Source organism: Balaenoptera acutorostrata, chromosome 10, assembly GCF_949987535.1.
Source record: "Balaenoptera acutorostrata chromosome 10, mBalAcu1.1, whole genome shotgun sequence".
Lineage (NCBI taxonomy): Eukaryota > Metazoa > Chordata > Mammalia > Artiodactyla > Balaenopteridae > Balaenoptera > Balaenoptera acutorostrata.
In genome coordinates this window covers 8525747-8552933 of record NC_080073.1, presented here as the reverse complement: position 1 = coordinate 8552933, position 27187 = coordinate 8525747, and the positions used below count along the sequence as shown (strand labels likewise).

General features: G+C 50.0%; 1 protein-coding gene across 1 annotated transcript in view; it reads left to right on the top strand.

Annotated features, from left to right (window-relative positions):
* The window catches only part of LMCD1 (LIM and cysteine rich domains 1), a 58339-nt gene that overhangs the window by 19409 nt on the left and 11743 nt on the right, over positions 1-27187 (top strand). Inside the window, exons 2-4 of the mRNA XM_007192491.3 lie at positions 9331-9419; positions 16390-16645; positions 23002-23331. Of these exons, the coding sequence (XP_007192553.1) occupies positions 9331-9419; positions 16390-16645; positions 23002-23331 (675 nt within the window). The remainder of the gene's footprint in view (positions 1-9330; positions 9420-16389; positions 16646-23001; positions 23332-27187) is intronic.

Sequence of the window (27187 nt, the reverse complement as noted above, 5' to 3'; positions counted from 1 at the left end):
AAATGCACTGATTTGAGTCTTGTCGCCTCTTGGATTATTTTTTGATGAAAGTGCTAAAAACACAGAAGAGTCAATTTATCGAAAAGGCAGACAGAAAGAAGGCAAAGGAAAAAGGGGTAGGTAATCCCTATCGTGGCTGCCTGAGCATTCGGTGTCCGCACCGTCCTGCCAAGTGATGATGTGGTACAGGGCAGACATTACTAATAGACTCAGCCAAGCAGGCCAGATAGCTGAGGCAATCACCATGGCAATAATTCGTTTTTCATTGGGGGAAAACCCCCAGGATGCAGCCAGTTGAGCATGGGGTCAGCTCTGGGGGTGGAGTGCGGTTTTAGAACCAGTCACCCCAAAGGCAGGGGGTCTGGGCACTCGTGCTTTTCTGGAACCAGCCTCAAATCAGTGAGGCTTGTCTGACAAGGGCTGGGGGAGGGGAGGCAAAAGCAGGGTCTTAAACAGAGAAGGCTTTCATTTTATATCTCCCTGTCCACATATGGATTTGTTTTCCTACTTGGTTTTCATAGCCAGATTAACCCTTTTTGTTCACACATGGTGCGAACCATGGGGATCTCCAATCATTTCCTCCCCCGGAGGGGAACAGAACCAAATAAGTGATTACAACTATTAGAAATGTTCCGTAAACGGTCGTATATGGCGGTCAGGAACTTAAGGGGGGAGGGGGGAGGGAACCTAGTCTAGGAAAATCAAGGAACTGAGAAGAGGGACTGGATGGTGGTTTCTAGAACTTTCCTGGAACATGCTCATTGAGGAGCCTGAGCAGATGACTGGGACCCACTTCAGGGACAGCTGGTGTGGGAGATACAGGAGCAGCAGGCCCCTCACCCCACAAAGGGTCTGGGCCCACCATGCTTCCTGTTCACCTTTCACGCGCTCTAGAGCATCCGTGAATTCCATGCTCCTTCCTGGCCACCCTGATTTTAACTTAATTTTACCTGTTAAACATGATGTATTGAGAGAAAGTGGACAGTTCCTGGGGACATATCCAGAGAAAACTCTAATTCAAAAAATTAATGCACCCCAATGTTTATAGCAGTGCTATTTACAATAGCCGAGACAGGAAGCAACCTAGGTGTCCATCGACAGATGAATGGATAAAGAAGATGTGGTACATATATGCAATGGAATACTACTCAGCCATAAAAAAGAATGAAATAATGCCATGTGCAGCAACGTGAATGGACCTAGAGATTATCATATGAAGTGAAGCAAGTCCAAAAGAGAAAGACAAATCATATGATATCACTTATATGTGGAATCTAAAAAAGAATGATGCAAATGAACTTATTTACAAAACAGAAATAGAGTCACAGATATAGAAAACAAACTTGGGATTACCAAAGGGGAAGGGGGTGGGGGTGATAAATTAGGAGTTTGGGATTAGCAGGTACAGACTACTGCATATAAAGTAGATAAACAACAAGGTCCTACTGTATAGCACAGGGAACTATATTCAACTTAAAAAAAAAAAAAAGGACAGCAAAGGAGAACATGGTATATTTTACCCCAAACCCAAATTCTCCTAGAGCTGAACCTGTACAAACTATCCTGATGGACAAAACCAAAACAAAACCCAGATGAAACACCATTTCTCACAGGAGTGAAAAGTACTCTTGTTGGGCATTTGTTAACAACTTTCTTTGGGACACCAGACTCTCCTAACATCCTGAGCTAAATCCATCAGACTAACTCTGCCAACCACAGCCAGTCCATGGGATAAATTTCAACACACACATGTAATAGGAAAAATAATTGAGTCTTTACCCTAAAATACTAGCAACTCAGCCACTTCAGCAATCCGTTCGTCGCCCACCCAATGTTTTCCTTTTCTGTCACTTGAAATAGGATTGGTCTTTAAAACCAGAAAGAAAAAAGAAACAGTTTTCCATGCACAGAATTCTAAGCACTAGATCAGTAGGAATCATCTGAATTTGTTTAGTCTGTGCATTTTTATCCTCATTGCACAATTTACGAAAAGAGAGTCTCTTTTCCTAATTGGAGAGATTTCTTCACATCCGTGCTTGTCCAGACAGAGGAAGAGAAATTCCCAAGGAGCAAACGTGGGGGAGAAACAGTAGATTTGGACACACACGTATACACACACACACACACACACACACACACACACACACACACTCTGCCCCCAGATATGACCTCTAATGTAGACGAGGATGTTGCCCCTGCGTCTGGGACTCGCTGTGGTTTTAGGGGGCACTTTATCCAAACCTGTCTCCGTGGCTGACTTACACGTCATCATAGAGAGCGTGGGTCAGACGGCGCAGGATGGAAATTTGGCAAAGGGGAGAGACTGCCAGCATTCGCTTCTGCACACTCTTGTCTGTTGCTACCATGTTCTGAGCCAGTCCTCTTAAGGCGGAGGGAATAAAAGACAAAACCCGCCAGGGTCTGGGCTACACATCCCAGTCTTTCCTATTTGGGGAAACAGGGTTCTCTTGGCCAAGACCTGAAGCCATAGCCAGGTTGGGCTCCTCCGTCTGGCACGACCCCTCAGTCCCTGCTTTGGCCCCGGGTGGGCAGGGGGAGGACCACCCCTGACCTCAGGCCTGGTAGAGGATCTCAGGATCCGTGAGAGCCCCCGAGGGGCTTCAGGCAGCCAGTGAAATTTAAAGGAAGAGGAAGGGTGTGGTTTCCTTTCTGCCTTGCTGTTAAGAAAGTTACTGCATCTGGCAAGGAAGCCTGTGAGGCAGGCCTGTGCCAGGGCAGATGGGACCAAAATGCAAGGACAATAGCAAAATTCAGGCAGCCTGTAAAAACTCACATTGGGGTGGGGGGTGGTCTGCGAGTGGAGTATGGGAGGGGGAGACATTAAGCCAAGGATCTGAGAGCCTTCAAGCCCACGTTGGACAGCTGAGGGCCCAGTGGTGAGGCCTCGATGTTCCCAAACTTGTCTGCACATTAAAATCCCCTGGGGAACTTCCCCAAATGCCTACAGCCCGTGGTCCATCCCCAGAGACTGGAGCTAAACTGCCCTGGGATTCAGCCTAGGCTTTGGAAGTGCAAAAAGATCCCCAGGTGATGCTAATGGGCAGACAAGTGTGGGAACCACTGATGGAGTCCCTGGCTACTCAAAGTGTGGTCCCCAGACCAGCAGCATTGGCTTCCTCTGGGAGGTCGGGAGTACTATGGAATATCAGGCTCCCCCCAGACTTGCTAGACTAGAATCTGCACACTAGCCAGATCCCAGGTGATCTGTATGCTAATCAGAGTGTCTGATTAACTTGAGAAGCGCTGCTTCACACACACACACACACACACACATACACACACACACACACACACACACACAGAGACTAGGTCAAATCCTCCTACTCAAGTACAATCTCATGGCACATGCCTTTTCTCCTTCCTGGCATGGATTGCATTTGTAATTGTATATTTATGTGAGTTATTACAGAAGTCAGTGTACAGGCTCCAAAATATCTAGAAAAGGTTTCTTAACATTGCCTACAGTGCATGGGTTAAATTAAAACGTAAACTTCAGTCAGAGTTTCAGTGAGTGCCAGCTCCCTGGCCTGGTCCTATGCATTCGTGACCAGCAGTCATTTCAGGCTTCCAGGGCAGGGCAGATAAACTAGGTGAAGCCAGGGTCTGGTTTTCTCTCTCATAGGCACTGCCCGTGGTTCTGATTCTCTTTCTCCTCTGGCTGCCACCTCTCCCACTGAAGCCTGTCTGTTGCCTTGAACATCTACACTTTATTTGGCAGAACAGGGTTAACTGGTAGAAATCCTGGAACCAAGGTGATCATGACCTTGTCCTACCCTTGCCCCTAACCCTTCCAGGACCTCCCATCCGTCCAGAAACGCTGCCCACCCCCTTGGACCCAAGTGGTCCGAGGCCCCGAGTCAAGGCTAGGCTCGTGGGAGGCTCTCTGGGGTCTGGAGACGCCCAGTGTGGTAAGAAGTCACAGGATCCAGATTCCAAAGACATGAGTGTGAAATGTCCTGAGCAGCGTAGCCTATCAGTTCTGCGAGCTTGTTTTTCTCCTGAGCCAAATGCAAGATATGGACATCCTAGGGTTGTTGTGAAAACCAAGTGAGATAAGGGATGTGAATACACTTTATAAACTCTAAAGTGCTGCACCTGTGGTGGAAAGCGCCACAGAACAGTAGATGAGAGCATAGCAAAGAAGCAACACCTGTGCCTGGTTTCACTTCCGGGCTCCATCACTTACTGGCTGTTGGATCTCGAAGCGGAGGCATAACCTCTCTGGGCCTGTTTCCTCACCTGAAAATGAGGTTACTAGAAGTGTCTCTCTGGTGGGCTCATCAAGAAGCTTAAATTAAATATTATGAAAATGCTTGGTGTACGCCCCGCACCTAAGATGTACTCAATCAATGTTAGCTACAATCATAACCATTAGGAAAGACAAAACAGTTTTGCTTAAAGTTATAATACAAGTAAGGACAGACTAAGGAGACCGCCCTTCCCAGAGGGGCTCCAGTCCAGACCATTCTGAAGAGGCAAGGTGCTTGTCCTCTCTCAGACTCATGGGCCGACGTCACCCGTTGACTGGGAATAATGACTACACCTCACAGGGTTGTCACCATTGTTAAGGAAGAGAATGCCTTTGTGAAGTGAAATCACTTCGTGGACTGTCGAGCTGTTTTTATTTTGGGGTTGTTGAGGGTAGTCAGGTAATTCCGGGATCATTTTTCTGTATATGATCTCAGTTCTCCTCTGGACCTTCTCATAACTTCACCCCTCCCCCACCCATCTCCATCGTCTCTACACCTTCTCTCCTGGGACCCCGGGGGGAAAAGGGACGTTTTTAAGTAACAAAGCACATTGACCAGTAACACAGGTATGCTTACAGAGTTTACCTGTAAAAGACAAGTCGGAATGCTTGGCTTGGAAGAGAATTTAGTGTCAGTTCAGAACACCCCAGCTCAGAAAGCAAACCCATGCATAGTCAGGAGGGCATGTGATGGTGTTAAGATATAGTTTTCAAAAGGTAAAAGCATGATTCTTGTGCAACTATAAAATGAAGCTTAGCAAAGATTATATTCAACTCATTATATAATGAAGGAACCAGTAAGCTATTTAGAGCAGTTCAAAAAGCATTTGAAGAGTTAGGGGTTCCTAGGCAATTTAATGTTAGGACAAGATTGATAGGTTAGGTATATAACTAGTTAATGTCCTCCAGGACAATCAACCATAACCCTTGGGGTTATCTTTTTCAAAAGGACAAAAACTATTTGTATTGGTATCTCTACTGGACAAAAATCTACACGTTAACATGGAACTTCACCGAGTCTAAGAACAGCAAGAAGTAAATTTCTCTAGATAATCCTTGCAGGGATGGGGTGCGGTGGAGAAAATGTCATATTGCCACCATATGACACTGAAGGATGTGCTACCCACCTTTCTGCCTTCCATCCAAGTTTTGGACTTTTTTTTTTTTTTAAACAATGGTAAATACTTACCTCACTTCACAAACAACCTTTCCATCTTACATGATGCTTACAACAGCCCTACTGAGGCAAAAAAGGGCAGAGAAGACTCATTTCCAGAGGAGAAAACCGAGTCACACGAGGAGAGAGAGAAGCTGGGCTTGGAGGAGAATCCCGTTTTCTAATTCCGAGTCTCATGCTCGTCCTGAAACTCCATCTCACCCTGGCCCTTCTCTGCTCCCCTTCATTTCAGCCCCCCATTGCTCTCGGTGGCATTGTCCCCCTTTCCGACTTCCCTTGGGGTTCACTGAAGGTAAATGCTCGAGGAGGGAGGAGACCCTGCCGCTCCCCACCCTTTGTATCCCAGGGGCTTCTGGGCTCATCCAAGTCCTTTTAAGCCCCCGACACCATTCAGTTCCACAGCCTCAGATGAACCACATCCTACTACCCCGAGCCAAAGAAAATTGTCCAAACGCTTTATCCTCCCCTCGGGAAAAAGGACAGAATGGATGCTGTATTCCAAGAACCCATTTTTTTAAGTGGTTGCTCCTTTAAAGCGCTCGTCTTCTCAGCTACTGTGAGCCACTTTGCCGTCTTTCATCTGAGACGGCATCCACATCAGAGAAACCCACTGTTTACAAACCGGAATATCTCATTTGAAACACCTGTTCTGGTTGATGTTTTCCCCTCGTCGATAAACAGGATGGTCATTTTCTGTGTCGGGGAGAGCTGGGTCTGTCTGCCTCCTTGGTGAATGGCACGTAGTGGACAAATGGCTGTTTATTGTGTTAAACTGTCAGCCAGGAAACCGGCAGCAAGTGCGGCCTGATGGCCCAAATCGGTTTCTTCCTTGCAAGGCCATTTATTTTTCTCACCCACGGACTTCTGTTGCCATGGAAACCGTCCCACTAGCAGGATAGAGGCTCAGCCCAACCCTGCTTCCTGCATCCAGTGAGAGAGGCAACATTTATAATCATGAAACAAAGTAGACAATAAGAAAGTATATGGGGTGTGCAGTTAGAAAAGTAGTTCCTCTGAAGTTGCCTAGAACTCTGCAGGTGGGAAAAAAATTTTTTTGAGAACATCTGATTCAGAGTATGTTTATATGAGGTATACTGACAACAGGAAACACTCAGTGCATGATAAGTGCATGCTAAGCCCTTTCCGTGTGGCAGCCCATTGAACCCTCTCAGTGACCATGGGGCAGGGTGGTTCTTATCGTCCCCATGACACAGATGAAAAAACAGCCTCCACGATGCAGGCACTGGCCCAAGTCCAGCAGAAGAAAGGGACAAAACTGGGACGAAAATCCAGACCTCTGACCCCGAAGCCCTGACCTGACTTGAAACAGCTGCCTTCTCTCTATCTCTCTTCTTGCCTCTGTCACAAGCTAGCTCTTGAAAGGCGCTGGACGCCCCTGTCTATCCAGCGTCCACCATTTTTATTTGATCATATAATCCTTCCCACCTCTGCCATAAGCCACTTTGTAAGAGCCCACAGAACGAGGATTCCACGCAACGGGATATGGGCCACCCCGATCCAAGCCAGTTTTCTCATTTCCCAGAGGACCACCTTGGGCTGGGCAGGGAAACGACTCGCCTCTAGCTGCACAGCTAATAAATGTCAGAGTTGACACCATAGGGCCAGCCCCCCGACCCACGGGCCCGAGCTCGGCTGTACTGGGCTGCCTTGCATCTAAACCAAACCCTGAGCCAGCAGTTCAGCTCTCCCGGCCAAGCATCAGGGCTAATCCCCTTGTAGGATGGCTGTTAAATCCGACAGTCGTTAGAACAACAGTGCTCCAGTGGGCGGGGTGATATGCCACTTCGGAAATTCTCCCACGTAGCTCTTCTGTTTCAGGCTTTGCTGCCTCCGGGTAAACCTAAAACCATCCAGTGATGAAGCCTGATTCATAAAACATACACCTCCCTGCAAAACTTCAAATCACTTAAACATGAAGTGTTATGAGATCATTGTATTTCAGCTAGTAGAATCCAGCGTGTCAGGAACAAGAGGCAAGGTTTTCTATGCCAACAGCTTCAGGGAGCAAAGTTCCGCCCACGAATGAAAGTTCCCCAGCTCAGACCACGAGACGGTGGTGAGCATCGTCTTGGTTTTCCATTTTAACATGAATATAGCACTGAATAGGCACAAGCATAAACATGCATCCCTTCAAATACGTGCCACATGGCTCTTACTCCCAAGGCTGTGAAGGTGTATTAGACGGAACAGCGAAGTGTCTGAGGACGTGGTATAAACAACAGTCAGCAAGCAGGAGGTGTGGAGCTGGGTATTATCGCGGGAAGACTTGGGCGGGAGAAGAGAAATATTGTGACGGATAACTGTTTCTTCCTATGTCCTTCTTTGAATTCTGACACTAGCAATGAGCACGACCTCACGACTTGTCTTCTCCCCACTTACAAGCAGAGAGAGTAGAGGTGTCATGCCCCACAGAGCATGCTCAGATTGTGACACCCTACCCATCGAGCCCTTTTGTACCCTTCTGCCCTTGCATACCTCCTCCTTCTGCTAGGACCTCCTTCTCCTCCCTCTCTGCCTGCTCACCTTGCACAGCCCCAATTCTGAGTTACCGCCTCTGAGAAGCCTCTCTGGAATTCCCATTTGGGTTAACACCTTCCTCTGTGCTCCTAAAGTCTGTGTGCAAGATAATAGCAGCTACCATTTGTAGTGGCTAAGGTAGCTGGGCACATTACATGCATTATCTCTGTACCCATTTGACAGGTAAGGAAACTGAGGCTCAGTTTGTCCAAGGCCACACGGCTGTTAAGTCACGAAGCTGGCTTTGGAATCCAGGTCTCTCAGGCTCCGAAGTCCATGTCTTTCTACTACACAACAGGCAGCTGTCCTTGCCTCAAACTAATCCCTTCCCAGGAAAGGGGATAAGTATGTGTTTCTCCATCTCCCCCTAGACTGTGCATTCCTCTAGGGCACCGCGAGTCTTACCATGTATCCCTGTGCCTGGCACATAGCAGATGCTAAATAAATGGTTAAATGAATCAATAGTTTGTTGAATGAGAAGCTTATCCCTTTATCTCACAAGTTGATGGAACACTGCTTCTGATAAATTCCTGGTACATGTGGTTCCCATCCCAAGTCAGCGCCCACCCCCAGTGGAGAGTCAGGTCAATTTCTCAGCTGGCAGATCCATAGACTAACCCACTGCTTCTCCAAGTTTCACGTCATATGAATCTCCTGGGAACTGTGTTAAAGTGCAGATTCTAATTCAAAAGGGCTGGGACCCTCATGGGTGGGGCATTTCCTGCAGGCTTCTGGTGATGCTGCTGGTTTGAAGACCCCATTTGAGAGCCAGCTGGGTCTAAACACATCAGCCAGCAGCAGCCAACGCACTTTGGTTACCTTTGGCTGGTAACGAACAATAAAACCTGTCTCATGCGTTGCTCTCCTTCCAAAAGACGACCAGATTTCAAATGCTCCTGGTTTTCCATGATTTAGCAAAATATTTAAGTTATGCTTTGAGCTATAAACATTTGGCAGCATGAACCTTTGTTTGTGCCTGTAGCTTTGGTTTAATCACACCCTATCAATAAATCACAAATAAATGGGAGAGAGGAGGCACTCACTGGAAGATTCCATTCCAGTGACAAGTGGATCAGGGGAGTGGGTGAGGGTGGGGGAAGGCGCGGATGAGCCCCAGGGCATTTTTACTGGGAAAGTTCCACCCTTCCACACTTGCCTACCCCATGGCCACTTTCCCGACTGCTCTCCTCCATTCCTGGTAAACAGTAAAGTGATGGCTTATTCATCTCGAGACCTTTGAACCCCACACAATCGCTTTGCTGGCGTGCCAAGTCTTTAGAGGTCAAGCATCCCCGGTCCAAGACGTTTGGAAGGAAAACACCCTCTTTTCTGTCTCCTTTTCCAGATGTCCCTGGGCCAGCAGCAGTCAGCAAGAGGTGTGCCTTGTCTGAGATGCAAGGGGACGTGTTCGGGCTTCGAGCCACATTCATGGAGGTAACAGAGTTTGTCAGGAGAGGCTCTGCCTGCCTTCAGTTCTTGGCTGTCCTTTCTGGGAACCCTGGTCATTCTCTGCTGGGACTGCTTAGGATGCATGTGTTGTTGGTGGACTGGCTCCGGGGTGAATGCCTTCTTGCTTGGCTTAATTCAGAAATGACAGGAAAGCCCTTGAGGAGCCAAGATGAAGAAGGCGTTCAGGGCTTTATAAACCATTTCCAGGTGGAGGCGGCCACGCTCAGCCGGGCAGGGTGCTCTGGGAAGCGGTGGGCAGGTGTTAGCTGGTGCCTGGTCCACGCCGGGTACCCGTCTGTCCTGGGGTTTGGTGTATGGGCTTCAGCTCCGCCTCCTGCGCCATCATCCCCCTGGGGTTCTGACCGAAGAGCGCCCCTGGGACAGAAATAGAAGTCACTGTAGTCCACAGTACTCAAAAACCAGGACCTGGTATTCACATCCAGGCAGGAGGGCTGTGAGATCCAGCTGCACTTGGACTCCCGGCGCTGTTCTTCTTTTTTTCATTGAGGACTCTGAAAACGAGAGGTATAGGGCTGCCGCTCTGCACAATCCCCGGGCACTATTCACATCACCATCTGTGTGGATCGTATGCCCTGGAGGTGTGCAGGGCACAGCCTGGCGGACCGTCCCTGCAGCCCTGGGAGAGAGAGGCTAAGCCCTGTAGGGCACGAGAGCTAAAAAGGAGCTTTTGTCTCCACTGCCAGAGGGTTGCCTTGGGCACTCAGTGGAAGAACAAAACTGGGGAGATGTTTGTCTCAGAGAAGTTGATTTCCACTGTGAGATAGCAGTTACAAAAAATACTTATTGAGCTGAGCTAAATCTTTTCTACTTAAATGCTAAAATATCCCTAAGCAGGAGGTATTAGTATGTCCACTTTACAGATCAGGAAACTGAGGGTGGGTAATGGGGGAACGGCTACCAGAGGGCAGAATTCGGACTCAGGTCTGTATGAAGCCCCATCCCATGCTGTCAACCATTCTGCATGCAGTACTGTGGTCCAAGCACAAGATTGTTCCTTGACGCTATTCCCAGGCAGTCCCCACTTCAGACGAGCTCATATGGTCTTCTGGACGCCAGGGACTGTCAAGGTCATCCAATCCCAACACCCGTCCCCTGCACAGATTCCTCCCACAGCTAGGATGTCCTTCCAGGACGAAGAGCTCCCCACGCATCTATTTTGGCCACTTGAGCTCTTTCTGGCCTTGAAAAGAGTCCGCCTCCCTATCATTTCACCCCGTTGGTCCTGAATCTGCCACCAGGGTGTCAGAGAACAAGGCTGGCCCCTCATCAGCTCTCTGAAGACAAGCGAGGATGCCTCCCTCAAGAGTTCTTGGAGCCGAGGGATAATGTTCCTTAAATGCACACATGGCGTCGGTGCAGTAATGTTTCCATTCGCTCAAGGACCACAGTCCCGCGCTGTTATCTGGCATCTGAAAATGGGTGTTTGATATATTTTGTCTGGTTTCCTAGTTGTTTATGGCAGGAGGGCAATTCTGGACACTGTTCCTCTCGGCTAGGAGCAGAAACCTCTCAGCATTGTTTTCATCCCATTTCCTCATCATCCTACAAGTTCTTTGAATGTCAAGTGAACTTGTCCTTGAGAAACACAGACTGCAGCTTTTAGGTCCTGCCTATCCAGTGTCACCTTGGAGCAACCTTAATAGGGACCAAAATTTGAGGCTTCGTGGAGCAGTGAGTTCGCAGAACCTTAGCAGGGAAACCGTGTCAAACCGTTTTTATGCTTCAGTTCTCATGTTCTCAATAGTTTGAAAGATATTTAAAGGATCAGAGTGGCAGCCAGTCTGGTTTCATGGGAAAGTTTCCTAACTAATAATCACAGGACAGAATTCATGTGCTGACTCTGCCTGAATAAGACAGACACTTCCCTTCTCTAAGCCTCAGATTTCCCATCTGAAAAATGGGAAGGTTGGAGCTGGTGGACCCTAGGATCCCCTTCCAGCTTTACAATTCCATAGTTTCAGGCAGATTGTCTGGAATCCAATTATGGATTCACGTGGTTAGTAGAATTCGAATGGTCTTCACATTCGCAGCACAGAATAAGTAGAATTACTTAGAGAGGAGGGTACAGAGTGGAGACAAGAGCAGACTTTCAGAACAAACATATCATGGAAATGTCAGGGGAGGTCCCCCCAGCAGCCTTCAGCATCCCGCTTTCCAAATGGCCATGCCGGACTCCCTGCCCGCAGGGGCCAACCTCACAGGAGGCTGAGCTGCCATAAGGGCGGAGGGAAGCGGGCCTCCAGAAGGCCAAGCTTTTCAGAGAGAGCCCAGGGCAAGGCTTCTTCCTGCACGCAGAGATTCATCATCATCATCATCAGCGGCATCATTCTAATAGCTTTATTTATTTTTTTTTTTTAAATTTTATTTATTTATTTATTTATTTATGGCTATGTTGGGTCTTCGGTTCTGTGCAAGGGCTTTCTCTAGTTGCGGCGAGTGGGGGCCACTCTTCATCACGGTGTGCAGGCCTCTCACTATCACGGCCTCTCCCGTTGCAGAGCACAGGCTCCAGACGCGCAGGCTCAGTAGTTGTGGCTCACGGGCCCAGCCGCTCCGCGGCATGTGGGATCTTCCCAGACCAGGGCTCGAACCCGTGTCCCCTGCACTGGCAGGCAGACTCTCAACCACTGCGCCACCAGGGAAGCCCAATAGCTTTATTTTTTAAAGGCACACCAATTTCAGTGAGTAGGGGGAAAAAACCTGATCTGAGGGAAGCAAGGGACATACTATGAAAAATGGAAGGGAGACCACTGGCTCTGCAAATTACAAAATTTTACATCCTTTGGGGGTCTCTCCGGATAGATTCCCCCAATCTCCTCATCACGGCACCCCTTTGACGTTATTTCTGCTCCTCTCACTAGGGTCAGGATCTTCACAGGTGGCTGTGCAGTAACCCAATAGCTGGGCTTCCTGTGCTTTTGGAGTGACAACCTACAGAAAGTCAGCCCGAGGTGCCCAAGTTCCTGAAAGGGACATACTCATGCCTCTCGCGCTTTGGGGTGCATGAGAATCCCCTCTGGAACAGACTCGCTAGTGCCCGGGCCCAGATCCCACTCCAGACATGTGAATCTAACTGGCGGAGGCCAAGCGGGGCATCCCCAAGTTATCACAGCTCCCCCAGGTGATTTGGGTGTGCAGCAAAGCTTGAAAACTCATCAACTAGATCGGGGTCAGCAAACTTTCTTTAAAGAGCCAGATAGTAATCGTTTTCAGCTTCACAAGCCACGTGGCCTCTGTCACAACTATTCAACTTGGCCCTTGGAGCAGGAAATCATCCATAGACAATACGTAAATGAATGAATGTGACTGTGTTCTAATAAATCTTTATTTAGGGACACTGAAATTCAAATTTCTCATCATATTCATGTGTCCCAAAAGAGTAACCTTCTTTTGAATTTTCTTCAACCGTGTAAAAACTATTCTTAGTTCACAGGCCATATAAAAAGAGGTGATGGACTGGATTCTGCCAGTGGGCTGTAGTTTGCCAACCCCTGATATAGACCAACACTCTCATTTTACAGATAAGAAACTTGCCAGGGGTCTGTGGTGGGCTAGTGTTCAGGCTGGGATTAGATCCCAAGGCCATGCCATTTCCGTAATTCCAGGTTGCCTATGACAGATTGCAGAAATGGCCGTTGTGACACCATTGAGGATCTTTCCAGATGTGTCTGTGTCCCCTGCAATCTGGGTGCCTGGAAAGAGCGGGGTGGGACCAAGGGAGGTGTCCTCCTCATCTGTAAAGTCTCAGAATCATGTCTGGTGACATGAAGAGCATGAAGAAAGGAAAAATAATGTGGACACAATCTCAAAGAACATCTCTTTGTCAGCATTTTCCATTTCAAAGCGTTCTGCATTCCCAACGCCTCGCACAGCATCCTGAGCGTCTACATGAACCAACAGAGCAAAGGGCAGCTTCCTCCCCCACTTCCACGTGTGGAAGGTTTGGGGACGTCAGAGGACCCGGTGGGACACTGGGCTTTCCTTCACTTCCTTCCTCGTCCTCCTCTCTCCGCTTCCTGCTCTGCAGCTGCCCCCCTCACCCCGCCCCATAAACCAAAAGTGCCCTCACCTGTCTTCTTAAAGAATCAGTTTCCTGGACTTCCTTGGTGGCGCAGTGGTTAAGAATCCACCTGCCAATGCAGGGAACACGGGTTCGAGCCCTGGTCCCGGAAGATCCCACATGCCATGGAGCAACTAAGCCCGTGTGCCACAACTACTGAGCCTGTGCGCTAGAGCCCGCGAGCCACAACTACTGAGCCCACGTGCCACAACTACTGAAGCCCGCGTGCCTAGAGCCCGTGCTCTGCAACAAGAGAAGCAACCACAATGAGAAGCCCCCGCACCGCAACGAAGAGTAGCCCTTGCTCACCGCAACTAGAGAAAGCCCACGCACAGCAACAAAGACCCAACACAGCCAAAAATAAAAATAAATTAATTAAAAAAAAAAAAAAGAATCAGTTTCCTCCATGACTGGCTCATAAAGAATATTATTGGGTCATGAATAAAATGCCCCAGTTCCATAAAACAAGCAACCCTTTCTCATGAGAACGAAAAGAAAAGCCTTCTTGCATTTGCCCTGTACCGTCTTTAGGGTCCTATTCATCTTTAGAGACGATTTCTCTGGAATTATCATGGAGATCTGCGATTTTAACATGTCTCAAATGGCAGCCCACTGAATGTGAACTTGGAGTGGAAGCTTCTCCTCAAATAACGCTGGAAATGCTGCCTTCTCTTCCCCTTAATGTCACACTGCACACCCGTGCGTTAAAAACAAGAAGCAGCCTTGCACTGAAGAAATGTGTTTAACCTTCTGTAGCCTGCTGACCTCCATCACCGCTGAGCCCTTTCCCTGGGCCACATCCTGACCTCCTGGGGGAACTGGTCCAGGCAGCAGAACCCCCCCAGAGCATATGCGACTCCCACGTGGCCCAACCTGAGTCTACCTTGTGTTATGGTTTCCACCTGATTTCCTGTCCCTCTCCCATCCCAGCTGCAGTCTCCTTGAAGGTTGTGATGGGGCCTCCTTCTCTTCATATTAGACTAGGATTTCTCAACCTCAGCACTACTGACATTTGGGACTGGATAGTTCTTTGCTGTGGAGGGAGCTGTCCTGTGTACTGTAGGATGTTTAGCAGCACCCTTGGCCTCTACGCTATAGACGTCATAGCACCCCACTGGGACTATCAAAAGTGTCTCCATACTCAGCCCTAAAAAAAGAACAAAATAATGCCATTTGCAGCAACATGGATGGACCTAGAGATTATCATACTGAGTGAAGTAAGTCAGACACAGGAAGACAAATATTATATGATATTGCTTATATGTGGAATCTTAAAAAAGGGTACAAATGAACATACTCACAAAACAGAAAGTAGAGTCATGGATGTAGAAAACAATCTTATGGTTACCAGGGTATAGGGGGTGGAGGGATAAATCGGGAGACTGTGACTGACATATACACACTACTATATATAATATACACACTACTATATATAAAATAGATAACTAATAAGAACCTGCTGTATAGCACAGGGAACTCTACTCAATACTCTGTAATGGCCTATATGGAAAAAGAATCTAAAAAAAAAAAAAGAGTGGAATATGTATATGTATAACTGATTCACTTTGCTTTACAGCAGAAACTAACACAACATTGTAAATCAACTATGCTCCAATAAAAATTTTTTTAAAAAAAAGTGTCTCCAGACATTGTCAAATGTCCCCTGGGGACAGTTCTGACCTTGGTTGGGAACCACTGATGTAGACCATCAAGGCATGCGTCTGGTAGCCCCACAGTCAAAATTTGTGCTAAATGATTAAATGCATCAATCTCCTGAGTTTAGAAGAGAAAAGAAGGGTTCCTCCAGGCAGGCCTGGCTGTGAAGCGCTCATGAAACTGCCCTGACATGTCCCTGGCTTAGGCCTGCCCCATCCCGCGGTAGGTCTCGATGTAGCTCACTTGACCTAACAAGCTCTAAATCACGTGTGTTCCAGCATCTGAGACGCAGCATGCCTAAGGGGACACGGCCAGGAAGGGAGGGGAGCAGTTTTCCTCTCACACTAGGGAACCCTCTGGATATCTAAACCTTAAACAGCAGGACACAAAGCAGCCAACTGCTTTTGTTTTTAATTGTCAGAGGGAAGTGTCAGCCTTCAAGTCACTGTGAAGCTTCCCCAGGATGCTTTTTCTTTTCCCAGCCCCAGGACAAAGCCTTGGCAAGGGACATCAATCTCTCCAGCCCAAGGGGTTTCCTAAACTCATTCCCTTCCCCCCAGGTCCTGTCCACCAGTTTCTTGAAGAAAATTTCCAGCTGTATTTTAACTTCAGGATGAGTGCTAAAGAGTTTACAAGTTGCTGAAGCTCTGAGGCTCATGAATCTTGGGAGACAATTTCATTAATTTTTTAGATCAGGGATCAGTAGACTTTTTTTTATAAAGGGCCAGAAAGTAGATATTTTAGGCTCGGTGGGCCACGTGATCTCTGCTGCAATTACTTATCTGCTGTTGCCGCCCAAATGCCGCCCAAAGACAATATGTAAATGAATGGGCATTGCTGTGTTCCAATAAAACTTTATTTACAGAAGCAAGTTGTGGGCCGGGTGTAGCCCACAGGCTGTGAAGACTCCTGCTGTAGAACATCTCCAGTGATGAACCAGCCTTTGCCACCCCAATGACCAAGAGGAAGAATGTGCTGCTCTTTTTACCCACGAAAGTCATACCCACATTCCCCACAGATAGACATACTGATAGGAAGACGTGAGTTTCTGATCTCAAAGGCCTTTTGGTCTCCGGTTACCATTTGTCTGCTGCTAACCTTTTCAAGTTACTAAAGTTAAACTTTGAGCTTGCTTTCCAAAGTGTAGGTGCTGCCAGCGGGAGATTCTGCCTCTCTTTTCTGGAGGTTGATCTCACTTGTCCCCATCCCACCCCCCAGGAAAATGTGCAAGTCATGCAAATGCAGTCAAGAGGACCACTGCCTGAGCTCGGACCTGGAAGACGATCGGAAAATTGGCCGCTTGCTGATGGACTCCAAGTATTCCACCCTCACGGCCCGAGTGAAAGGCGGGGACGGCATCCGGATTTACAAGAGGAACCGAATGATCATGACCAACCCCATTGCCACCGGGAAAGATCCCACCTTTGACACCATCACCTATGAGTGGGCTCCCCCTGGAGTCACCCAGAAACTGGTAAGAGAGCTTCCTGCAACCAAGTGGTTGTTTCCCTACCCTTGTAAATAGGAGCCATGCCATAGGTTCCTGGACGTCAAAGACAAGGTAAGAAGAGGGCAAGGTTGCAAAAATGGTAGGAAAATAGCTATGGTTTCGAACCTGCCCCTGCCTCACTCTGTGATCTTGAAGTGGAAGCTGTCTGGGCCTCAGTTTTCCTCATCCATGAAATGGGTAGAGGTGTTCATGTGAATTTTAAGGGGCCCTTCCAGCTCTAGTGCAGGGTTGCTCATGGTTCCCTTTAGGTGCCCCACTTCTGAACAGAGGATGGTTTACTGTTCAGAACTCTCAGAGTGCTCATGTTCACCCATAAGTTCTTCATTTTCCCTCAGAGTGGCCAGGGATGTACCCTTTGCAAGCCCTGGGGAGAGCACAGGACCTCTTCTCTCTTCTCCCTAACTCCTGGGCTTAGAAGAGAGAAGTCAATTGGCTTTGCACAACCCTAGGGAAGAGGCACCCAGAGAAGGACAAGGCCCAGAGAGAGCAGGTGACTTGCCCAAGGTCACGCCATGGCTGCCCACTAAAAGGACCCAAGAAAAGTCCCCACGCACAGGCCTCACCCCAGACCATTAAATCGGACGCTCCAGATCGCAGGATCAGAATTATCAGACACGAGTATTTAAACGAAGCCCCAGGTAATACCCCATGTGGGCCCCCTTCAAGACCCAGAGCAGCGGACCAGTGCCCCTCAGATTTCCACAAGCGTATAAACCATCTGGAGAGCTCGCAGAAACACATCGAGTAGGCTCAGGGCCGTCCTGAGAATCTGCAGTCCCGCCGAGCTCGCAGGCCATGCCGGTGCTGCCGGCTCCCAGAGCACACCTGGAGTAGCAAGGACCCAGGTGATTTCTACAGGTTAGTGAGATTAAAAAAACCCTACAGCGTTAGAGATGCAAGCCTGACGTTGAATTCCATCTCTCCTGGGAGAAAAGGAGAGCCTTTCGAGACCCGTGTGTCCCCGTCCCTGCAGGCTCCTCCCACAGCTCCTGCTACGCCCCCTCACGGAGTACCTTGCATGGCAATGACCTTCCACCTTCCTGCCCTGGACCACTCTACGGCAGGCCTGGGCTGTCTAGGCTCTTGCCCTCCTCGGGGCCTTTGCACATGCTGTTCCCTCTCCTTGAAACATCCTTTCCCGGCTCTCTGCATGGCTGGCTCCTTTTGCCAGTCATATCTCAGACAGGCCGTCCCTCACTACCCGATCTGTGGAAGATGCCACCCACCCCCCTACTACATTTCTTCTCTCTCCCAGTTCTCCATGGTTTCTTTAGAAGCTCTTATTTCGAGCTGTCATTGGCTCACGCGTGTCTGTGCTTCGTCATCACCTCTCCCCTACACTGGAGTGAAGCAAGGCCCACGAGAGCACGCGCGTGCCTGTCCTGTGTACCGTCTCGTCCCTCGCCTTACACTGCACAGGGCACGCAGCCGGCTTGAGGCGTATTTGTGCCACGTCGCCTCCCAGCCAGGGACACTCCACGTGTGGTCTGTGGGCTGGCACTGCCCCACAGAATCCTTGTGACTGGTCCACAATCGGAAGCACGGAAATTGAGAATAAATGTTGGGAAAACTCTGTGGCACTTGACATCCAAGTGCGTGATGGCTGGCAGAGCTCCTGCGTGGTCAGCCTCACGTGGAAGCCTCATGTGGCCTGAGCTACATTCTCATCACATGCACTGAGCCCACAAATCATCCTGCAATCCGTGGAAAAAACACCAAACAAACCTTGATCCTTCACCATAGAAGGTTCGAGCAGCACAGTGCTAAGCTGGAGCTTAAGAGGGGGGAAAAAAAATCCCTTCTAGATAAAGTGAAGAGAGGCAAAGTTTTTTTTTGTTTTTTTTTTAAAGCTTTGCTTTTCGAGACGCATATTTTAAAAGAACACTTCAGCCTGCATGAACTCGGCCACCCTGTGAGGTGAGGGTTAGTTTACATGTGAGGAAACACAGAATGCTGAACTGGACTTCGACAGCCCCAGTGGGTAGCCAGGGGCAGGTCGGGGGCCACGGAATAGCAGCAGTGCCAGGTGGTTCCGAACACGGGTCTGCCCTCCAGCACCCGGGCCTGGGTGAGCCATCAGTGGGTCTCCAAGATGTCAGTGGAAACTGAAGCAAGCAGCTCATAAAAGAGCCAGCTGTGGGCGTCAGGAACTGACTGGTGAAAACCCCAAACGCTTCAGCCCCAGACTAATCAGAGGAAGGCATCGTCGGGCTGTGATTAATGCCGGCTCATAAAACCGCATGGGATAAAGGCCCCTCTGTCTGCCCTGCGTCTGGCCTGCCCGAGCAAATCGCATTTCTGAGACTGGACGACTCTCTTCCCACTCACCCTTCCTACTTTTTTTTTTTAATTACCAAGTGATCGGGGCTGATTATATTTTGGAAATGGGACTGAATCTTGCTCTCTGTCACCCTTCCCAACCAGAACAAAAGCCAGAGAAATGCTTAAGCCTTCAAAGACTAAAGTCACAATAAACCTAATTGCTAGTATGTATTGAGTACTTACTATGAGCCAGGCACTGCGCTAAGAGCTACACATGCACAATCGCATCTGATTTTCCAACACTGTTAGGGCTGTACTATTATCACCCTCATCTACAGAAGAAGAAACTGAGGCTCAGAGAGGTGAATGGGTCTTTGAAAGCTAGCCGGGAATGTGGAGGGAGGCGAGACGGAGAAGATGAAGGGAACCAGCATCCATGGAGTATTTGTATATGAAAGATATCAACACCTCACCACTCCCTGTGCGCTGGGTGCATTCCTGCCCCCATTTTACAGGAGAGCAAACAGAAGCTGCTGAGGTGCGCATGCAGGGCTGGCATTCACTCATACCCCATCCTCTGCTCCCGTACCCATGGCACTCAGAGCACTGTCTCCCACTGAGCCCTCATTGGGCCTCAGAATCCTACTCAACACAGCACTCCAGGCTGCCATGATTGACCAGGATTAACATGGAACGTGAAGCCCATTTGCTGTCTTTGTCTGACAGCTGGAGAAGAATCAGAAAGCGCAGAATCAGGCCTGGGTTTTCTGACTCCAGAGTCTGTGTGTCCCACTGCCCAACCCTGGGAAAAGAGCATCTTTCTCCTCCACTTTTCTCTCTGCTCTTTTGATTTCTCTCCTGAAAAAGCCTGGTTCCAGGAACCTCTTCAGCCAGTATGGCTGTGCCAGACAGCAAAGCACCAAATGATTCAGAAAGTTTCTCACGAAAAACTTAAAACCTAAACCGACCTTTCCAACTGATCCTAGAAAAGGCATCTTGCTAAAGGTTTTGGGAACATGACCTTAGTCAGCTTCATGGAACACCTGAGAGATTCTCTTACAGGCTCTGAGCAGCACCGGCAGCTGACTCTGACCCAGCCCCTCTCCCCATCTTCCCTTCCCGAGTCCACACCAACTGACAGTGATCGTCTGAGGGCTGCCTTGACGTGGGTTCTGAGACCCTCATCAGGGTTGATTAGCAATGTCTGCCATCAGTGTGTGGATAGCGAGTGTGGGAGGGGTCTCAGGCCAGCCAGGCAAGGCCAGCCATCACGGAACGCATGTCCGTGGTAGCCGGATGCTGGGGCCTTGCCAATGCAAAGGCAGAGAGCCGGTACCCAGCTGGGGCTTTGAGGACACTGTGAGTGCAGGCGCAACCTCGACCACAGGGCTGACTTATAAAGTCGAGCAGGGAGGGATGCAGGCCCTAGAAGACCAGAGCCACACACAGATGCAGGGACTACAGCATCCTAGCACCAGGCAATGCTTTCCACCTGAAATGATGACAAAAGGAAACTCCCCCAGAGACTGGGGGACATTTTTTTTCTCTTTGCAAATCACGCAACTTGTAGACAGTCAGTATAGAAGGAGTTGAGACCCAAGCTGCTGAGTTCAAAGCTGTCTCTGCCGCATACTAGCTGTGTGACCTTCGGGAGGTTACTTAACTTCTCTGTGCCTCAGTTTCCCAAGGGATAATATTAGTACCTTCCTCCTAGGGGTGTCGTGAGAATTAAATGGGTTAACATAGGTCAGGCGCTCAGAAGAAGGCCTGGAACGCAGTAAGCAGCACGTAGGTGTTCGCTGTCCCGACCCTTCCTCATACCACGCCACTGGGGGAAGGAGGCAGCCTTCCTAGAAGAGGCTGCTCTCCCCTCAGCTGAATCCTCTGTGCGACTGGGGCTGCTTCAGCACTCGGAGTAAGTGAGATATTGGCCAGGTCTGGAGGCCCATTCTGGCAGCATGAGCAAAGCTCCTGTTTCCACTTCTCCAAAATCCTTCCTGAGATTCTAGGAGCCGGGCAGGCCCCAGGCAAGAAACAGGAAGGGCTGGCGGGGGTATTTCCCCTGCCCCGCCCCTGCTGCATCTCCCCAGGGCCCCGTGCCTTGCGGCCCCTCACCCACGTCCCAGGGTCCTGTGCCCTACCGTACCCTCATCCATCTCCCCAGGGCCCTGTGCCCCACCCCAGCCTGCTGGCTGTTGGGCTGCGGCTTCCTGTTCTGTTGGTCCCATCCCTTCCCCCACCCACTGCCCTCGGATGTCCTACTTCAGACTCCCCCAGGAGGACCTATACAAGCACTCACTTCCAGGCCCCTGCAGGCTCCTAAATCAGAGCGGGCCTGGGAAGCTTTCCCACAAGGTCACCAAGTGAGTCCTATGCACCCCAAAGTTTGAGACAAGGGTCTTCAGATCTACCCGTCTGGCCTGTTCTCGTTGGAGGGCACCTGCAGTTTCACACTGATCAAGAGAAAAGCCACGGTCTTCCCAAGACACAGCAGGAATCAGCCCCTGCCAGACGTGTAGTCAGCTGGGGGACTCCCTGGGGCTTCTGGTTCTCCTGAGTGTTGGGTGAAGGGCCTGGGACTCTTTGGCCCCTTTTCGGGGCTGCGGACTCGGCTGAGTGACACTGCTCTCCTCTGACTTGTGAGGAGGATGGAGTGAGGTCGCCAGTGACTTCTCACAATGGCCCAGACCCTAGCGATCATGCTTTCTACCCTGAACTTTGCAGATGAGGAAACGGAGGCCCAGAGAGGCTGGGTGCTTCCTTGATCTTACACAGAGAGTAGCAGCCGCAGGGCTGGAGCTAGAAACCCAAATTTCCCGGCGCCCCGGGATGCTGTGCACCACCCAGGCCATCTCCTGTGTCTAGAAAGTGCCCTGAGAGTGTGAGGGGCTGTGCAGAGGAACAGGGACCAAGAGGGTGTGCGTGAGCCCGCAGGGCCGGGAGGTCTCAGCCGGGTCCCCCGGGATCTAGGGCTGAGCCGCCGAGGGTGGGGCGCTCACAGCCACCCCGCCACTGCATTCGCACACCTGCCTCTCCCTGTTCTAAAAAGGCTCTTATCCGGAATCCATTCATTATGACATTCAGCAAACCAGGCTCTGGACCAGCACGCCCCAGCCCAGGTCCTCATCCCCCGCTCCCTACAATCAGGCCGCAGCTGGGACTGCCCATTATGAATCACATCTTCCATGCTGGTTAACACAACTCCAGTGTGAGTCCGGCCCCAAGGACGAGATATGGGGCACCAGATTCTAAGAGGGTAAATACGGCAGCAACCATGGGGGCATGGGAATCAGGCCATCTGGTGGGCGAGTCAGGTACATGTCAGGGTCAGGGTGGGGCACACAGGTGGAGAACAGGTGTTGAGGACAAACAACTGGCCTTTCACACTTTCTCAAGCTGTGTGGCCTTGACCTTTATCTTCCCCTAATCTCCCCGTCCCTGGGACCCACCCAAGTGTAAGATTTCTGCTCATTTAAAAAAAGCAAGCAAGCAAACCAACAAAAGGCCATTGGACTGTTATCCACAGACATATTAATATTCAGATGGTCTACCATCTATGCCAGCCCTGTTGGTGTGGAAATGTTATTGACCTGAGACCTTGTCGATTCTACTATTAGAAGGTGCCTTTGCATATATTTAAATTAATAAACTATGAAATACCTTCTGCCTATAGTGATTTAATTATACTTTGCCAAGAAAAGCAATTTTAAACTAGATCGACTTTTTTTTTTTTAAATGAGAAGCATTGCCATGAGGTAAATGAGGTAAAAATATTAAGTTTTGAAGGAAACAAAATCCTTGTTGCAAAGCCAGCAAATCTAAAAGGAACGTCTACTGAAATTACCCGATTCTCATCAAGAATGTGAATCTGTGAATGTGACTCAGGGGAGAGTGGAAGCTTATTTAGGCCTCTTTCCAGTGTTCCCCAAATTCACCCCGTTTCTTCCTTGAGCATAATCCTTGGGTTCTGCAGAGACCTGAAGAAGCCCAGGGCTTGCCAGGGCTCAGATCTCTGCCTGGTGCTTGGGAATCATGGTGCTGGGTCTCCTCTTCCCCAGGGCCTGCAGTACATGGAGCTCATCCCCAAGGAGAAGCAGCCAGTGACGGGCACCGAGGGTGCCTACTACCGCCGGCGCCAGCTCTCGCGCCAGCTGCCCATCTACGACCAGGACCCCTCTCGCTGCCGCGGACTTTTGGAGAATGAGCTGAAAGTGATGGAAGAGTTTGTGAAGCAGTACAAGAGCGAGGCCCTGGGTGTGGGCGAAGTGGCCCTCCCAGGGCAGGGCGGCTTGCCCAAGGAGGAGGGGAAGCAGCAGGAGAAGCCCGAGGGCGCAGAGACGGCCGCCCCGACTACCAACGGCAGCCTCAGCGACCCGTCCAAGGAATACGTAAGTCTCTCCCATCCATCCATCCATCCATCCATCGGGTCTGGCTGAAACCGCCCAGGCCCAGGCTGCAGGGTCAGGGCCCCAGCTCCAGGCTCTGTTCCCTCATTCCTGCCTTCATCCGTGGTCATGGTCCAGGAGAGGTCACAGACAAGCAAACCGTCGCAGTGCAGAGAAAGGGCATCTATCCTTGCTTGGGGGTGAGGGTAGACTTGGGGGAGGAGGTGAGGCCCACACTGGCCTTGGAAGAATAATTAAGAGTGCCCCAGGCCTTGAGGCTCTTCGGGGAAGACCTGTGTTGCCTTAAAGAGGTGATCATGTGCAAAAAAAGGTGAAAGTCTCAGAGAGCACAGCACAGTCAGAGGACTGAATGAAGTCCCAGGTGGCCGAAGTGTGGTACCAGGGGGCAGGGGGGCCCAAGGCTGGCGAGGTCAGCAGGGGCACGCTTCCTGAAGAGTCATGCCCTCCGTCCATCCATCACTCAAGCATTGATTGGCCTGTACTGTCCGCCGAGCCCCAGGAAATCAAACAAGCAGAGGACGCTGTCCCCGTATTGGGATGCTATAGATTTAGGACTTTACTCCAAGGGCCGTAGGGAGAGGTGGCAGGCTTGAGATTGGGGCCCCGTGGGGCTGTCTGCTAACTTTCATGGGCCCCCAACCCCTATCAGCCAAGAGGCTTCATGCCTCTATGTGACATTTGGAGATAAAAGTCCCAATATATGGGGTCCTCAAGCAAATCACCTGCCTTGCTGGGAACAGGCTAGCCGTCACCCACGTGAGCCAAACACCCCAGGGAAATGACAGCCCAAACGATGCTGTCAGTAAGTCCAGAAGGGGCCGGGTCTTTCTTCTCTGTAGTGACTCACGCTTGTTATCCAAAACCTGCGTCCTGCATCTCCCACCCCCGCCCCGTGGGCACGTTCATTTGGTATGAATGAAATGAAATGAAATGAAAAGAACAAAAAGACAAAAAGACAAAAGAATGAAATTGATTTTCACTAGCACAAATTGGTGATGGTCTTGAAAAGACCCATTTCTCAGGAAGAATTCACATGCCAGGAACTTTTGAAAACATTAGATCCAGTTACCATGTTTCATAAACTAGCCTCCTCCCCAGCCCTGCCTTCTATCCACCCTCCAGCAGCCATCGGTCTTTAACACATTAGTACTGCGTAATTCCAAGCTGGAACGCAACATCTTTAAGTCTGTGACATTTTCCAGTTGCCATTCCCGAGAGAGAAATGCTGATCTGAGAACGTATTTTATCCTGGACTCAGCCCACGGGTTTGGACAGCGTGGAAGTGGGGCAGAGGCGGCCTGAGATCCCAGGGCCTTGGCAACAGTCAACTTTAGGAAATGGCTGTGACACTTTGGAAGCATTTAAACAAGACCAGGCAGTAAATAGGGAATCCGAAGGAAGCCGATATTGGTGGGTTGGGCTGGCTGGGAAGACAGACTTTTCCTTGCTGACCCTAACCCCAATCTTAATTAGATAACTAATTATGTCATTAGTAGACTCATGTCCGTCACCCCCTCTAAATGCTGAGGTCCTGTCTTGTCCATCTCTGTATCTGCAGCAGGAGCCATCAATATAATACAGAAAGTAGGTGCTTGATAAATATGCAATCCATGAATGACTGAACAAGGGAATGAATGAATGAATGTTCAAACTAAGTTTTGTTGTTGTTTTTGTCTGCGTCCGGTCTCAGTTGCAGCACACAGGATCCTTCGTTGTGGTGTGCAGGCTTCTCTCTAGTTGTGGCGCGTGGGCTCTGTAGTTGCGGCACGCAGGCTTTCTAGTTGTGGTGCGCAGGCTCAGTAGTTGTGGCGCACGGGCTTAGTTACCCCGCAGCATGTGGGATCTTAGTTCCCCAACCAGGGATGGATCGAACCGGCGTCCCCTGCATTGCAAGACGGATTCTCAACCACTGGACCACCAGGGAAGTCCCATGTTCGAACTAAATTGATCCTCGAAAGATGGGGACCACTTGTGTGGCCGTTTTGCCTGAGAGGACGATGAGATTTCAAGTTCACATGCCTTAAGCCCCTGCTGTGTGCCACGTGCTATGCTCACTACTTCCAGGTCTTGGATTAATTCAAACTGTTACCTGGTAGGTGGATTTCACCAGCCCCATTTTACAGGTGAGCAGTCAGAGATTCAGAGAAGAATCGTGGCTTGTCCGAGGCCCCATCGTTTCTAAGGGGCAGAAGCTGGGTCATTATACTCTTTCTACTGCGTGATGCTGAGTTATAAAACCCTGCTTGTTATCTGTATTTAACTCCCTGTTTATCTCCTTGAAGCTGGGGAGCAAATTCTATTAAGGTAGCTAAGTGGCCTGCCAGGCCATAGACGGCTTGTCCCCGGCAGCCCTGCCATTGGGCCCGGCTGTGGGCTTGCTGCCTGAACCACTCTGCTCTACCCCAGGGGGCGGCATATCAAGGGGACATGGGTGCTGGCTGTCCTGTGTGCTGGGCTCCTCTTGTTCTCATAAAAGGGCAGGTAGGACAGTTACCACAGACAAGCAACAGGCACGAAGCCTGACTTTTGCTCCCCTGACGAGGGCCACGAACTTTGCTAGAAGCAGTCAGGGCATTCAACTTGAGGACCCAGGTACGGGGAGGAAGCATAGGACGGACACCCCAAATCAAACAGTGAATTATGAAAGAAAAGGCGGCAAAAAGAAGGACATGTGCAATGTATTACACTGGAGCTACGATGGTAACATATCACACTTTATCATCCTAATGGTGACGTTATTACTGTTGTTAGCGGCTACCGTTCAGCGAGCTTTCTCTAGACCGAGGACAGCGCCAAGCAGGAGAGTATCTGATGTAAAGCTCCCAACCGCCCAAGGAAGGCTATGGGATGCGAACCAACTCTGTCAGCCCCCAAACCCATCTTTCCTGTTCCCCAAGGCTTATTCCTAAAAAGCTCATGGCCATGAAGCTATAAACGGGCCATGTGGCCATGTAAAGGGGACATCAGACTAAACAAAACGAAATGGGTTTCTTTAGGGCTGGACTTCTCAGAGCCTTTAGGAGGCTACGGCAGTGGTTCTCAAACTAAAGTCACCTGGAAGCTGGCTAAAATCCAGAGGCCTGGGTCCCACCCCAGACTTGCTGGTGCAGGCGGAGGCTGAGAATCTGAATTTCTAACGAGTCTCCAGGTTGATGCCAACGCTGGGGGCCACACTTTGAGAACCACTGCTAAAGAGGGTTAAAAATGACCTTACATTTAAGCTCAGCCAAAATGATACTGCCGATCTGGTATACAGGGAGGGTCCAAGAGATGCTAACAGGGGCATTTTCTAGATTTAAGCGGCCCCCTGGCTTAGGGTGTCCAGCTTTGAGAACACTGCGCAGCACTCTTGAATTCCTTGAACTTTCCACGGGGAGTGGTGGAAACACAGGCACAGCACATAGCCCACCGCTCTATACCTGCCCCGAAGGCCCCATCCTAGAGCGCACTACACTCTACACTTGGCAGCCGGAGGCCACGAGCCCTGCTTTCTCTGAGCTGCCGGTAGCCTACACCCCACGGCGGTTCTCCCAGGAGCTCACACGGCTCTGTCCTGCTGCTGGGCGGCCTGTTACAGTCGTGCCCTTCCTCGGAGACCTTGGCTGCCAAGTCCTCCCCCCAACCCCAGGCCCCTCCACCAGACTGTCCAGACCAGAGGAGCATTATCGCCAAAAGGCTTTTCCAAGTCGCCTGTGTGGAATCCCCACCCACGGGCTGAGCGCTGGGTGAAGCCGGAGGGCGGCGGGCCAGCTGGGTGACGGGAGCAGCGCCCTCTGAGCCGATCCACCCTCATGGCCGGGGCTCTTCACTTACTCGGATCTGAGTAAGGCCCTCCGCC